General features: G+C 39.7%; 1 protein-coding gene across 1 annotated transcript in view; it reads right to left on the reverse strand.

Moving 5' to 3' along the window:
* Nucleotides 1-5,929: 5,929 nt before the first annotated feature.
* The window catches only part of LOC108718467 (receptor-type tyrosine-protein phosphatase N2-like), a 606,363-nt gene continuing 595,819 nt past the window's right edge, over nt 5,930-16,473 (reverse strand). Inside the window, exons 22-23 of the mRNA XM_041565802.1 lie at nt 11,614-11,687; nt 5,930-7,172 (exon numbers count right to left, since the gene is read on the reverse strand). Of these exons, the coding sequence (XP_041421736.1) occupies nt 7,101-7,172; nt 11,614-11,687 (146 nt within the window). The 3' untranslated portion in view covers nt 5,930-7,100. The remainder of the gene's footprint in view (nt 7,173-11,613; nt 11,688-16,473) is intronic.

Raw genomic sequence — 16,473 nt, forward strand, 5'->3', positions numbered from 1 at the left:
GCACTGGTAAAAATTGAGAAAGCCTTTCAAAGCTGAAAAAGCTCAGGCATACATAGCAGATAACAGATAAGGTCTGCGGAATACAATGTGAACTTTTCTGATATCAACTATGTAACTTGTGCCTTTTCTCCTTTTTCCAAATTGAATGGCCACCCCCATGGCTACATAGCAGTTTTACCAGTGCGGGGCAACTGTACATTATATTTGAATTACTTTAAAAGACTTTGGTGTTACTGCTCGTTTAAAGGTGAACAACTCCCTCCCAACCCCCCCATTGTGATAAGTCCCCACTGGCCCCCTCCCTGCCTCCCCCTGCACAGCCTTACCCCTGAATTTTGCCTCCTCTAGAAATAGCGACGGCACATGCAGAGTAAGCGCAGAGTAAGCTCAGCTGATTTCACAGGCGCCATCTTCTTCTCTTCGGTAATCTTTGTGTTTTCTTCCTCCCCTTCGGCAATTTCCGTCTCTTTTGGCGCATGCACAGTTGTCGCGAACGGGAAGATTGCTCCAATTGCACATACGCCAATACGCCTCTCATGTCACGAAGATTACCGAAGAGAATGTGCGGTCGCTATTTCTATAGCGGTTGAGAGGCTAGCGGAGGGAGGCAAGTGGGGACATCACAATGGAGGTTTAGTTCTCCTTTAAATGCTTGAAGTCTATCTGTACTGGCAGGAAACGTAGGGAGCTGCAATCTTACACCTTCTTGCTGTATTACTATAAAACCAGGGCTTTTTGTTTTAATGTCTTTTGTTTGAAAAAAAAAAAACAATAGCACGGAACAATATTAAAACCTTGTGTTCCTTTCAAATAATCATCATCTGAAGGCTTCCTGCTGTGGCAGAAATTGAATTTGGAAAGGAAAAAAAAAAGAAAGAAAGAAAGCGAGGAGGCAATGTTGCAGTATTCACAATACTCCACAGACAGTGTGACTTTATTCACAAATGAAGTTTTTACAGAGGTAGAACAAAATACTTTATATTTCTTTTTTTTTCTTCTTAATTATATACATATAAAGATTCTAAAATGTCATCATCTGAATGGATAGGAAACGAGAGAACAGTTCACAAACGGAAGTCTCGGAAGCCAGTGATCTGTGACCGATACGAAGAGCATGCACGAGTACGAGCTGGAATAAGATTTGCTGGTGTAACACTAAGTATTCTGTTTTGCTTCTATTATTAAAAAAATGGGAAAGAAAACTTAAAGGGACACTAATACATAAAGAATTTGTTTTATATGATGGTTTTTCTTTTCTTCAAAAAGATTGAACCTTTATTTTATATTCCTTACATACAGGGGCATAACTAGGGTCCAAGTACAAAATGTGTGATGTGAGGATGAAAAATTTACTTAAAGGAACAGTAACACCAAATTTTTTTTTAAAGCAATTCATTTAGAATATATTGTTGCCCTGCACTGGTAATCATTGTTTGTTTCAGAAATACTACTATTGTTTATATAAATAGGCAGCCATTCAAAGGAGAAAGGTTTACGTAGATAAACTCTGTAGAATACAATGGGAACTTTTCAGTTATCTATTTAACCTGTACCTTTTCTCCTTTTTTCAAACAGGAATGGCTGCCCCCATGGCTATACAGTGGCATATTTATATAAACTGTAATAGTGTTTCTGAAGCAAACACCTATGTTTTACCAGTGCAGGGCAACAGTACATCTTATTTTAATGACATTAAAACACATTTTTTGGAATTACTATTCCTTTAATGCACAACATTCCTCTTCTTGTGTCAGATATGTCTTGCGTATTTCACCCTTGTCCCCATTGTAGTTCCACTACCTGCCACATATTTATTAAGAATCCTGACCTTTATATAGTAAAGTACGGCTTCCTGATTGGAGTAGCAAGTTAAATGGGCACTTGATCTTAAAAGTATCTTTTAGTATGATGTAGACAATGATATTCTAAGAAAATAGTCTTTATGTTGTATTGTTGTGCTATATTGTGTGGGTTATTTCAACAAGATAGGAAAATATTTTTGCTCTATATTTCTTACATCTAAGGGCATTATTGGGTCCAAGTACAAATACAGGTCCAACATGTATCCCTCCCTGTACTTTACCATTGTGGTCCCCATCGCGGTTCCACTCCCTGCTACATATTCATTAAGAATTCTTCTGACTTTTGTATAATACAGAATTGCCTCCCAATTTGTAATAGAAAGTTAAAGGGGCAATTGATCTTGAAAGCATATTTGATTAAGATAAAGACAATGGCATTCTAAAACATTGGTATTTAATTTGTATTATTGTGCTATATTGAGTGATGAGGGTTTTTGTCAACTAAGATGGGAGGACATTTTTGCTTTATATTGCATTCCAAGTCCAAGTATAAAATGTGTATTTGCGGGATGCATGATTTCCTCAGTGTCTATCCGTGTCCTATATTCATTAAGCACATCATGGTCCCCTTCACAGTTCCACTCCCTGCTAAAAATGTATAAAGAATACTGACCTTTATATTGCACATTATTACCTCCTGATTTTGAGCAGAACATTAAAGGTGTTGACTTTCAAATTGGACATATGGATTTACTCAGTGCCCAATACATATCCCTCCTTTTGTGTCACATAATACATTAAATATTTTAGCCTTTCAGTCCCCATCGCAGTTCCACATCCTGAATACTGACCTTTATACTGCACAGTACAGGTATGGGATCCATTATCTGGAAATCCGCTATCCAGACAACTCTGAATTACAGATAGACTCAATTTTATCCAAATTATCCAAATTTTAAGAAATGATTTCCTTTTTCTCTGTAATAATAAAACAGTAGCATGTACTTGATCCCAACTAAGATACAATTAATCCTTATTGGAGGCAAAACCAGCCTATTGGGGTTGTTAAATGTTTACATGATTTTCTAGTAGACTTAAGGTATGAAGATCCAAATTGCAGAAAAATCAGGAAATCCCTAGGTCCCGAGCATTCTGGATAACCGGTCCCATACCTGTATTACCTCCTGTTCTTGAGCAGAAAATCAAAGGTGTGGACATATAATACATTAAATATTTCACCCTTTCAGTCCCCATCGCTGTTCCACATCCTGCTGACCATTATATTGTACAGTATTACCTCCTCATCTGGAGGTTGTTAAGGGACAGTTGACCTTCAAAGTATTTGTTAGTATGAGGTAGACCAGTGATCCCCAATCAGTGGCTCACCAGCTAGAACTTTTTTCATGCTCTTATTGCTCTCCAACTTTTTTTATATTTAAATGTGGCTCATGGGTAAAAAAGATTGAGGACCCCTGATGTAGACAGTGGTATTCTAAGAAAATTGTATATATTTTGTATTGTTTGCGAATGATCAAAACACAATGTTCTGCAAATAGTGATGGGCGAATTTGCGCCGTTTCGCTTTGACGAAAAATTTGCGAAACGGCGAAAAATTTGCGAAATGGTGCCGGCGTCTCGTTTTTGACGCCGGCGCCCGTTTTTGACGCCGGTGTCCTTTTTTCCCGACACCGTGAAAACATTTTTTTGGACGCCGGTGAATTTTTGTTGGCGAATTTTCACGGGCGTTTCGCGAATTTATTCACTGGCGGCGAATCGCGCGAATTCACGCCTGGCAAATTCATTCGCCCATCACTATCTGCAAATTGTAATTAAAATATCTGGCTGGTCTGGTGCCACTTAGCCTTGTAAATATACATTTTGTATAGCCAGGATTAATTTATTTCTATTCTTTGTTGGGTCAGACGTGGAAACCAGGAAACATTTTGAGAGGCAAATATTTTAAAAAAGAATTAGCTGACATGACATTGTTAAAAAAAAAAAAGTGAAGAAAAGGCCACCTGTCCTGTATGTAAATCAGCTGCCCATTAAATTTTCTACTGAAGATCAGGAGGAAGTACTGTATTATGTAAAAGTCATGATTTTGAATAAATATGGAACTGCGAATGGGCCACAAGGGTGAAAGAATTAATGTATCAAAAGGACATGTCTGTATGTGCCATAGGCCTAAATCATACTGAAAGGTGAATTAATAGTCCTTTAAATACCTTCTTATAAAACCTCGACAGAATGTATGATATGGAAACTGTTGCATGTCTTCATATTAGTATCCCTTAAAGTACATGACATTTGTAATTATGGACTGTGCATTCCGGTGAAATATCACCAGTGAATTTCTATTTCCAACGACCACTCATTTATTACTCCACTAAAAGTATTGAAAAGTCTGTCCTGATAGGTGAGTGCCTTCCGTTCTAAAAACTGTAAAAAGCATAAAAACTATAAACACTTCAAATCACAAAGAAATGTAACCGCGACCGCTTTCTAAATCTGTTATGCTGTCGACGCATCTGAGAGTACAAAGGTCTAAAAAAAATCATGATTTATTTATACTGGCAGATCGACTTGTCTGTTTACACCAGAAATATCTTTTAATTCTTAGAATAACACAAACCTCTGCAAATATAGTTTCTATTGCTTTCTATTCGCCCTGATTTCAAATGAACAGGATTAATAATAGTGTTGCAAATAGTTTTGTGCATGTGGCATGTTTCAAATGTGAGCACTTACATTCATATTTCTTGCTTTATAATATAGCACAAACAACAATGAATTTTCCCTAAAAAAAATTTCTATATATGAAAGGGGTGGGGAGAATTATGTTGGTGGTGGGGCTGGTGATTACATATATTAGTACAATATATTATTCACAATACCAAAGATGTTAGCGTTTTATTTATGTGTACTTTTTTTTGTCTAGGACTAAATCTCTTCGTCCCATTTATTCTATAACCAGCTGTACCAAGGCAATGGCAAAAACAGACAAATATTAATTTCTTAATGAGATTAAAAGGGATGGTGATCAGAAGGTAATTACTTAAGCTTGGCAAATATCATGATAGCAAGAGCACACAGGTGCCTGACGGGGCTGATCTCTGTACTTCAAAAATAATCAAAAATAGATTATAATTTGAGCTGCGAGTCTCTACCATTAAGGATCACACTTGTGTAACTCCCCTGTGCTTATGTGCACAGATTGGCTGATCTACAGCATGGCATTGGAATTGTTGGTAAAAGACACCTGATTACTAGCAGATCACCAGCAACTTGACTTTAGGCTGACATTCATCATGTTTTCTCTACTAAAAAAAATCAATGCATTAAATATACAGAAAGAACTAGGCCCACTATATATAGCTCTTTAAGGCTTGACCAACCACGGTATTCAGTTAGAGTGTTAGAATGTTCACTGGGGCTAAACCAAGCTTTAGCTAGTTAGAGCAGTGCTGTCCAACTGGCGGCCTGCGAGCTGGATATGACCCCCCCCTTGTGTGGCCCCCACATAAAAGTCTGCTTGCTGTGACTGCTTACCTTGTGTATGCTTTGAAAGGTATCAGTATTGAGATTAACTGCCCCCTGCATGGTTTACACCTGACTTTAAAATACCTGTAACACCTCTATTGTTCACACCCCTAAAGCCCTTTTCTGTTCACACCTCTGTTCATCTTACAGTGGTTCTGATAGCTTTCCCTATCCCCATCTGTATTTTGCCTTCCCTATGCCCCACTGTGTGTGCCATACTCTACCTGTGTGCAATACTCTGTCTGCCCTATGCTCACTGTTTGTTCCATACTCTGTCTGCCCTCTGCTCCCTGTGAGTGCCATACTCTTCCAGCCATATGCTCCCTGTGTGTGCCATACTCTGCCTGCCCTATGCTTCCTGTGTGTGTCATATTCTGCCTGCCCTATGCTCCCTGTGTGTGCCATAATCTGCCTGCCCTATGCTCCCTGTGTGTGCCATACTCTGCCTGCCCTATTCTTCCTGTGTGTGCCATACTCTGCCTGCCCTATGCTCCCTGTGTGTGCCATACTCTGCCTGCCCTATGCTTCCTGTGTGTGCCATACTCTGCCTGCCCTATGCTTCCTGTGTGTGCCATACTCTGCCTGCCCTATGCTTCCTGTCTGTGTCATACTCTGCCTGCCCTATGCTCCCTGTGTGTGCCATACTCTGCCTGCCCTATGCTCCCCCTGTCTGTCCTACTCTACACGTGGGATGCGAACCTGGTAGAGTTTTTTCTGGGGGTTTGTTAGCATTTGGAAACTGTTGTTGGTGGGCCCCCAAGGTGGAGGAAGCATACAGTTTAATAAACTTGTTTCACTTATGAGTGATATCCCTGCAGTGAGCACCAACCATTTGGCTTTTTGGTGTGCTACCACCATTAATGTGGCAAAGTTTGTGTGGTAACATAGGTGCCGTTTAAAGTAGGTGTGGTTTAAAAACAGGGAGTGGTCAAAACTAGCTTCAATTATCGGCCCTTCCCCATGTAGGCCAGAAAAATTCCCGTGCTCGGTGCCATAAAAGTTGGACAGCACTGGCCATTGTGTAGACTTAACAAAAATGGTGTTGCTCGTTCACCAACAATGGGCAAATTTGAACGTGGTTAGTAACCCATAGCAACCAATTTATATTTTTTCATCTTCAGGTAGAATAATAAAAAGCAAAAATGTAATTGGTTGCCATAGGTGACTGCAGCTTGTGGAAATGTAATCATTGTTGATAAACGAGCAACATTGTGTAATTAGAAAGCATAATTTGGAATATCCAGCATGTAGCCTAACAGACATCATTATTTCCTATTAGTACTACAATCCTTCATCGTCTGCTTAAAGGGATACAAACCCTACTGCAATATCAGATGAAATGGAAAAATGCAAGCAAACGTTACAACAAATTGTCTCTATAACATGATAATACCCTTTTTTTAATGATAAAGGAAAAGCCTTGGAAGGCACTGGGTCATTTCTTAAATTCATTACTAGTGTAATATCCTTATAGAAAAGTAGCCGCTGCTAAGGGTTGGCAGATCAGCAGTAATTAGCCCAAACCAGAGTTTGTAACATTATGATTTCTAAGCATTAAATCAACACAATTCAATGAATAGCTTTAACAGAATATAGATTTTTTTTTTTGCCCCTTTGCAGCATCGCATTTCGGGCCCAATCATCTATGCGAATACAGTACATGGTACACACCAGATCACAATTCCAACAACATTTACAGAGACAGGTAAAGGGGTTGAGAAAATAATCTCCACTGGGATTCTTGCTGAGGTCAACTGCTTATTGCGGGAGGGCCTTTAGGATGGCGTTCACTTCCTCCGCAACTGCTGTTAGCGCAAATTCAAACTGCTCCTGTAAAATAAATAATAAATATTTGTGATTTCCTCTCTACATATTTTCTTGTCTTTCATTCATAACGTTTTGAAAAACAGATAATAATTGCCGAACTGATCTTCCTTCATTGTTCCATATAGGAATCTCATTAAATAATGGAAACAGATGATTTTGAAATAATATTTTGTAAAAAGAACCACATGAGAACCACCCATGCTGCCATTTTTAATCTAACCCTAGGCAGTGTAGATGACCTGGTACTACTGTATGTTTTATTTAGTATCGAGGAACAATGCTCAAAGCCACTTTGTATTCTATGGGAGGTAAGGGCCAAACTCTTACCTAGGAGTAAGGTTACTGGCATATGAATACATGTTCATATCTGATATAGTTCCAAGACAATATATGAGAGCCAACAAGAATGTTGACAATAAATCTCACCCTACTTGGCCTTCAAGCTGGGTTTCCAGAAATATCAAGGTTGGCAAATAAATATTTCCTTCAGATGTCACCCAACTTAGTTATCAGCCTGCTCCTTTCCCATCTGCTGCTTTGAGGACAGTATTAGACAATAGACATTGATTGGTTGTCAAGATAGATAGACAGATATGCCAGGAGTTCCACATTTGCAGCTAATACACATTTTTAGTCAGAGGTTAGTTGATAGGGTCACTATACTAAAGTTCAGCCCCTTCACTTATGAGTTGGCTGATAAAGGCATTTACCCTACTTGGCCGTCAAGCTGAATTTCCAGAAATATCAAGGTTGGAAAATAAATATTTCCTTAAGATGTCACCTAACTTATTTATCAGTCTGCTCCATCCCCATCTGCTGCTCTGAGGACAGTAGTGGACAATAGATATTGATTGGATGTCAAGACAGACAGATATGCCAGGAGACCCACAATCAAATCTGACCACTTGTTCGGTCAGAGGTTAGTTGATAGGGTCACTATGCTGAAGTTCAACCCCTTCACTTATAATGGTCCCATTCACCCTACTTGGCCTTCAAGCTGGGTTTCCAGAAATATCATGGTCGGCAAATAAATATTCACTTCAGATGTCAGCCTGCTTCTTTGAGAACAGTACAGGACAACAAACACAGATTGGTTGCCAAGACAGACAGATATGCCAGGAGACCCTCAACTGCAGATGATCAACCTGTTTGGTGATAGATAGTAGGTTTACTATGCTAACATTCAACTCCTTCACTTATGGGTGGCCCGATGGCCCCATAAACCCAATTTATAAAGAGGATATAATTTCCCTTTCAATGGGATGATGAACTATTTTTGTCCTCATCTGGAACAACATAAAGAATCAACCTGCACTTTTTATTTCAATTTACCAACTATCTTACGCTTATCACACTGAATTTGGAATAAAACCTTTTAAGTCATTTAACTATAAATAAACTCAAGGAATTCCAACTGCTTTTAATGCCTTTTTTTGTTGTTGTGGATCCAGAACTCTAGAGCATGCTGAACGTTCCAGTGTATAATCCAGAAAGGAACATTACTTTAAATGAATGACACACGCAGCTATCAGTGGCTATTACCATCAATCAGTTTGATTGAGACATACTAAAAATGTATCTAAAGATTACCTATCAAGTGTGTCTGGAAGCATTAATTCTATGTGAGACTGACTTGAGCTCATACAATGGATTCTTTACATTTGATGACAAGCAGTGGTCCTGTGCTAAAAAGAAGTAGGTGTAAAATGGATTGAGGGCAATGTGCCATAACACCGCCATTCATGTTCATTAAATTAGAGTGCTACATAAAAATGAGAGCTGGAGAAAATTGTTACATTGAGGGAAGGTGCTTGTCTTTCTATGGGTAGAGGTGAAATTTGTGGTTGAGGAGGCATTAGATGGCTTTCCATAAGCTTATAACCGTATACTTGCTTATGGCCAATGCTGTTCACATTATAGGGGTCATTTTTTAAGACCTCAGATCCCAATGCACGGGCATGAAGAGGCACAAAAGAGATCCAGCTATTGTTCTTTTAGGAAACATTTACAGGGACTGGCTGTGCTCTGCATTTTGAACTGGATAACATATCTGAATCTGAATGACATTCAAGTTAAGGGACAGGTAAGGGGTGAAAAGAGGAGACTGAGGTGGCCCCACTTTTGTTCTCCAAAACAAATCATAGAGACCTGCAACAATTTATTTAGCTTGGAAGGCAGGGTGCAAAAATAAGGCGGATTGCTCCCATTCTACCTATCTCCTTCAACTGAAATCACAGCCATGCCTGTCTTTGAACACAAAAATGAGCGAAAAATCAGCCTCAACGGTCAGTAAAATATTTAACCTGCTGGCAGTACAATTGTATTTTTTTAATAGAGTTCTTTTAAATATCCATTCTTTCAACCTTTTGCTGTTGGCCTCCCATATTTTTTAATTATACCTCTTTTTCCGATGTCCATCAGCTATGTACAGCTGAGCAGAGATAATTGGATTAAGCAGAATTTCCATAAAAAAAAATCTTCTAAAGGATGTTTAAGAGGCCGGGGTACGCGCCCAATAAATGTAAAGACACTGGTAAAGTAATTTGGGTGGCTGTTTGCCTGGGGACTCACTCTAATTGGCATTTCTAACCTGATTTTAAATCCTTAGTCTACAATTTCTTATTTGTATTCCACCGGCAAAATGTGCGGTTTGCTTAAATCCATCAACAGCAAATCTCCCGAGAGAGCACAGCCCTGGCAAGTAATCAGTTATTTAAAATTTAACATATATTTCCATAAATGATTCAGGCAGTATTACTGAGAGTTGGAGCTGATCAACAACACAATGTTTTTTTATGAGGGAAAAACAGCAGGATAAGGTCATGTAGTGTTTGCAGGGTGGTGGCTAGAGATGCCGGGGCCCCTAGTACTGCAGGAAGGCTTGGGACCCAATACCTGGGGAGCAGGACATAAATACAGCATTTCCAGTTGTTGCTTAGCAAAAACTACATGCACAGGTGAGAACCCCTGTGTATACTAAAAATATTTAATAACAAGTGATGCGTGAATCTGTCCCGTTTTGCTTCATCTAAAAATTTGCAAAACTCCGAAAAAAGTCCAAATGGGAGTCCAAAAAAACTGGAGTCGTCCGACTTTTCCGAATTTTTTTTCGAGTTGTCATCCAAACCCCCCATGATTCTTTCGACTTATTGTATGAAAACCAGTGCAGATCATAATGTCAAGAATTTGTTAAAAGGACATCTGCCACTGACTTCTACACGGAGTATTTTCGGATTCTGATTTTTAGCAGCTTTGAGGTATAATACATTCGCGTTTTTTTTCCTCTATAAATTCAAGTTCTCCTCTCGACCAGAAAAAATTGAGGTTTACTAAACAGGCCCATATAAAAGTTTTAAAGGTAATTGGAAACATATCGTCCCCTTTAGACTTGGGGTGTGTGCCAATGCGCCCTTGTTGAATTACATTCAAGTGCACACGTTGGTGCAAAAGAACCCTGGAATTACCTTCAGCCTGGATTGGAAGGTTCATTTATCAAAATGGACCGTTTTCGTCGCACTGGACGTTTACAAAAGCAAGTGCAGTGTACAATGGCCAATTTTGGACACAAATCACATTTTTTTTTGCCCATTATTTCAGTGTAATTGCAGCTTTGCTCCAAGTTGCATCTGCTGCAATTACACCTGTGTGTCCAAACAGACACGACTGCAGTTGTGTTTTGACACATCGGGTTTGAGTTGCGTTTAGAATTTTTGGAGTGGGGGGTTGAATCACTTTCACTGGGCGCAATTCTGGTGCGCCCACTTGATGCAATCCAAATCTGTCCCAGATGCCCCAATCTGACCCTGAATGGGTCTTTATGTCTGTTATACTTAGGACAGGCAGTAGTAGGGGATATAAATAGCGGTATAAGAATAATGATATTGAAATCCTCCCAGTTAATCTGTGTTTTTGCTGGCCAGGGTCAGTGACCCCCAACAGAGAGAAAGCACCTACATCTGCAGACTAGAATAAGGCAGAACAGGAAGGCTAATGAAAACAAAGGAAAAACAAGGGAACGTGAATTAGAACAGGCCCATCTTTAATATACTAAACAATTATGTGTTTAAGAAGATGTTAGCAGATACATTGTGAAGACAACAAAAATGCTAAATGAGAATTTCCCTCTGGTTCCTAATTAAGAACCACATCCGATATATTAGATCTTTCGTTCTGATTAGCTGTGAGAAAAGGCTGCGCTTTCCGTTTGCCTCGTGGTAATTGGTATGGATTTAACTTTGGCCCTGGGAGAATTTGCAATGACTTACCGTTCCCAGATACATCTTCACATGCATTTATTTGGAATTCAGAGCATAGCCCCAGCCCAGCCCCCGCTGCTGCTAAAATAGGTCACATTTCTCCTTTTTTTAGCACCAAAACAATTACAGGATGGGGGAAGAAAAAGCATTTAATAGGAAGACATTCCCCAAAATACAAGTACAATTACCTTTGTCTGGACCATGCCAGGTCTCTGGTCTCTCAAGTGCTCCAGGGTAGCAGCGATATCAATCTCCTTAGCACCTGCAAGAGACAATAAATTGGGCTGAGTTCAGAGCACAAGATAATCCAGGCGGCATCTGCCAATCTCTCCCAAGCACGTTCCCCTCGGACAACCGGCCAATTGAAAAATATTAATTTGTGCCTCGGCGGAACGTGCAGACAGATGCAATTGCCGTGTTCAGACGCAGGGAGAAAAAAAGGGGAGGGAGGGAATCTTTGATTATCATCAACTTAAAAAAGAAAAAGTCCCGACAGAGACCTGCCTGGTGTGTGCAAAGCAAAATCATCTTTCTTAGAGAACATATTATATTCTGCTTCATACGGAGCTCCAATTGCTGCAGAGCTGGGGATAACAATTGGGGTCTAGTAATCACAGTAGCACCGAGATTCCATATAACTAACAGACTATGTACAGGGAACTCTGAGCACTTATTATAGGCCTCTGGGTTTATGTTATTATTTCATATATCATTCAGCCATACATAGCACAGTGGGCTTTAATCAGTTAGAATAATGAACTGCTTTGTTTCCCAGCATCTCTCTACTTTCCTATCATTCTATACACCATCTCCCTTCACTAATTCATCGTTAAAGGAGAACTAAAGTTTAAATCACTAGAGTTGCCAAAATGTTAGTCACCCTTCCAGTAATTAAAATGCCTTTACCTGATACCCCAGGCAGGTACTCCTGCTAATAAATGCACTGAAATAATTCTGTAGAAGATCCTCTTCGCCATCTTCTTCCGTCTTCGCGGCGAATTTCACACGTTTCGCCGCCGGCGAATAAATTCTCAAAACTCCTGTGAAAATTTGCCAGCCGGTGTCAAAATTGACACAAGTGACTTTAGGAACACGCATTCAAAATTGATACAGGCGTCAATTTTGCGTTTTTTAAGAATTTTTAGAAGTTTTGCAAATTTTTCAGGAAATTCGCAAATTTTTCGGCAAAGCAAAACGGAAGAAATTCACCCCATCACTACTGATGAGCTTCTACAGAAATACCACCGTCTGGTGCAGTTTTCTGCTAAAGTAAACACTGGCCCAGGGCATCAGCGTAATAACTGGAGGGTCTCTAACATTTGCAATTCCCCCAGGTATTTAAACTTTAGTTCTCTTTTAAGCAACCTAGTGTAAGAAAAGTTGAAGATTTTTCCTAAGTAGTGTTTACTGGCCACCTGTTTAAAAGCAAACTTCTTATTGGTGGCTATGGGTAACTGCACTTGGGCAACGTTAAGTGCCTCTTATAACATAGGGCAGTTACAGTTAGAAAGACCTTAAGGCTCAGTTACAAACGTATTAGCAAAAGTAGTATACTAGTATGGGCACAAAATTGTGCATTTACGTGATTCACTTGCACCCAGACCTGCTCCTTGCACTTGAGTATACTGGCGGGGAGTGCTAATGTGCCCATCCAGCCTGCTCTAAAGAATTATGTGAAAGTGCATTTATCAATGCCTAGACCTGGTGGTAGGTTGCATGAACAGGCGAGTGGATCATACACAAATGCTCTTAAAAATTACCTTGTCGCAGAGGAAATGACGCTATTACGGCTCAGCAAAAGTTAGACACAACGTGCCCCAACTCACAGAAATGCACAAGGGACAGTAATTAATAAACATTTTGGGGCACGGCATGCAATTGCAGCAGATAAACCCTGCGTTGTTTATTAGTGTCTGAATAGTGCACTTTGCATCATGTGTTGAGTGTTGAGCTTTATTATTGTTCAATAAGGTCAAAGGTTCTGGGCAGGGGTCCAATCAGGGTGGCACAGGTGAAAGAATTGTCAGGTGTCTGCTCCCATAGGACAAATGTGCTGCTCTAAGGTGCGATCCCCAACCTTTTATACCCGTGAGCAATATTCAAATGTAAAAAGATTTGGAGAGCAATGCAAGCATGAAAAAATGTTCCTGGGGTGCCAAATAAGGACTGTGATTGGCTATTGGTAGCCCCTATGTGGACTGTCAGCCTTAAGGAGACTCTGTTTGGCAGTACATCTGGTTTTTATACAACCAAAACTTGCCTCCAAGCCTGGAATTCAAAAATAAGCTCCTGCTTTGAGGCCACTGGGAGCAACATCCAAGGGGCTGGGGAGCAAATGTTGCTCGTTGTCCACTGTTTTGGGATCACTGCCATAAGGTTTGAGGAGTGGGCCAGGGCAGATTGGGATGAGACATAGGGGCAGATGTATCAAGGGTTGAATATCGAGGGTTAATTAACCCTCGATATTCGACTGCCGAATTAAAATCCTTCGACTTCAAATATCGAAGTCGAAGGATTTTGCGCAGTTCGATCGATCGAAGGAATAATCGTTCGAACGATTCGAAGGATTTTAATCCATCGATCGAAGGATTATCCTTCGATCAGAAAATTGTTAGCAAGCCTATGGGGACCTTCCCCATAGGCTAACATTGGCCTCGGAAGGTTTTAGGTGGCGAACTAGGGGGTCGAAGAAATTTTTAAAGAGACAGTACTTCGATTATCGAATGGTCAAATATTTGAATGATTTTTAGTTTGAATCGTTCGATTCGAAGTCGAAAGTCTTAGTCGAAGGTCGAAGTAGCCAATTCGATGGTCGAAGTAGCCAAAAAAAACATTCGAAGTTCGAACTATTTTTCCTCTATTCCTTCACTTGAACTTAGTGAATGGGCCCCATAATGAGACAAGTAGTATTTGAAATTGGGGTTCCATTCCCATTATGCACCCAGTGCATTTGGATGGGCATTGGGAGGCCCTGCCAATGGATAGTCACTTGCAAGGCAGAAAAGAGCTAATTAACATTTCAGAGTCATGCCTCAAACTAGTGAATGCACCAGATATCTTTTACGCTACACTTTTGCCCTCTCTGCGCTCTCTTACAGTTACAGAACAAAACCCAGTTTCCATTAAAGTGTTATTTGCTTGGAATCTGTACTTTAATGGTTGTAATGTGTGTGCCTTCAGGCAATGGCAGAATGCTAGCCTGGGATAGGAAACTCTATATTAATAATGTTTTCTTTGTTGTAGAACAGAACCAGGACAATGCACTAAGACACACAGTATCATGTCCGGCTCAGACCATATTATGCTAAATACTGATTTCATTGTGGTTCCATCCAGAGTCCCAGGCTTTGGAGTAAATATGGATCCTGCAATTCATTTGCACTTTCTTTTCCTGACAAAGGAATTGTTTGATGAAACAGCAGCGCATATGGCAGGTAATTACTTGGTGTTCTGTTAGAGCTGTCATAGAGCTTTGATATCAGCAGCAAGCGACTGTCTCATCTATGGGAAAAAATACTCTCGGAAAGAGCTTTAAATTAAGCTGCAAACTTACAGTATATTAAAGGGGAATCTTTAAAAGTAATAAAGCCTTGCCAGGACCTATTTATATAAAGTAGAACTACCTAAGCTATGAGCCTTCAGCCTTGCAAAACTACAACTACCAGCACATGCTGACACTGTATCTGATGCCCCACACCCAACCAACCGGTTTATGATATGAAAGTATACTATGTGTGTTGCCCCTATTTAAATCCCCTAAATACAGCACTGCATAGTGTGGATGATATGTATGAACAGCCAAGCCATTTGTCAATGAAATTGGGGCCATTGCTATTTTGTTTGCCAACATGTTGAGCTGTTGAACTAATGTGGTAGAACCATAGGCAAATGCATTATGCTTGGGAGGACAGAGAGGCTTCCTTGGCTAGAACACCCTACAGTATAACTGGTGACTTATTTTAATTTGCCCCCCACCACGATCAATATGGAATCCTCAAATTACCTCCTCCCCTACACCAACTGGTACTAGTAGAAGGCCCTGTGTTGGATGAGTTACCCACTTGAGGCAATGGGGCATTGTTATTGCTCCCTTTAATAAATAACCCCCATTTTATTAAAAGGTGATAATGTATTTATGTATATTTTTAATGATGTATACATTTACATGTACCCAAGGCTCTACAGCAGAGTAGTTAATTTATAGAACAGACAGGGGTGATTACAATTATAAAAAAAGTACAAAAAGTTTGAAAGTTCGAATTTCGAAGTAATTTTTTGCATACTTCGACCATTGAATATGATTGTAAGACTTCGAATTTACTTCGACTTCGATTCGAAGTAAAAATTGTTCGAATATTCGACCATTCGATAATCGAAGTACAGTCTCTTTAAAAAAACTTCGACTTCAATACTTCGCCAAATTAAACCTGCCGAATTGCTATGCGGACCTTCTACAAATTTTTTCTAAGTCTTTACACATCGAATAAAAATCCTTCGATCGTACGCTAAAATCATTCGATCAAACAATTTTTATTGGATCGTAGGATTGTCAAATTCGGTAAATCGAAGTACTGTCTCTTTAAAAAAACTTCGACTTCAATACTTCGCCAAATTAAACCTGCCGAATTGCTATGCGGACCTTCTACAAATTTTTTCTAAGTCTTTAAACATCGAATAAAAATCCTTCCATCGTACGCTAATATCATTCGATCAAACAATTTTTATTGGATCGTAGGATTGTCAAATTCGATGAAAAAACTTTGAAATCGATGGACGAATTTTTTGTACTTTGAAATTCGACCCTTGATTGTGTCAAAGAGACAAGAGGAAGGTGACTGCTGCCCCATAGATCTTACAATGTCCGGAAAAAAAGTATTAAGGCAGGATGTGATGCGGCCAAACATGGCGGCCTCCAGCTCTCCTGTGTAACTCTAACTTTCTGCCCTGGGTATGGAGAAGGGTTATTTCTCCATTACAGGGTCTCTATCATCATATAAATAAAATCTATACATGGGAATAAAACAATGTGTGATATTTAGAATGAATTT

This window comes from Xenopus laevis, chromosome 6L (genome assembly GCF_017654675.1).
Source record: "Xenopus laevis strain J_2021 chromosome 6L, Xenopus_laevis_v10.1, whole genome shotgun sequence".
In the NCBI taxonomy this organism is placed as follows: domain Eukaryota; kingdom Metazoa; phylum Chordata; class Amphibia; order Anura; family Pipidae; genus Xenopus; species Xenopus laevis.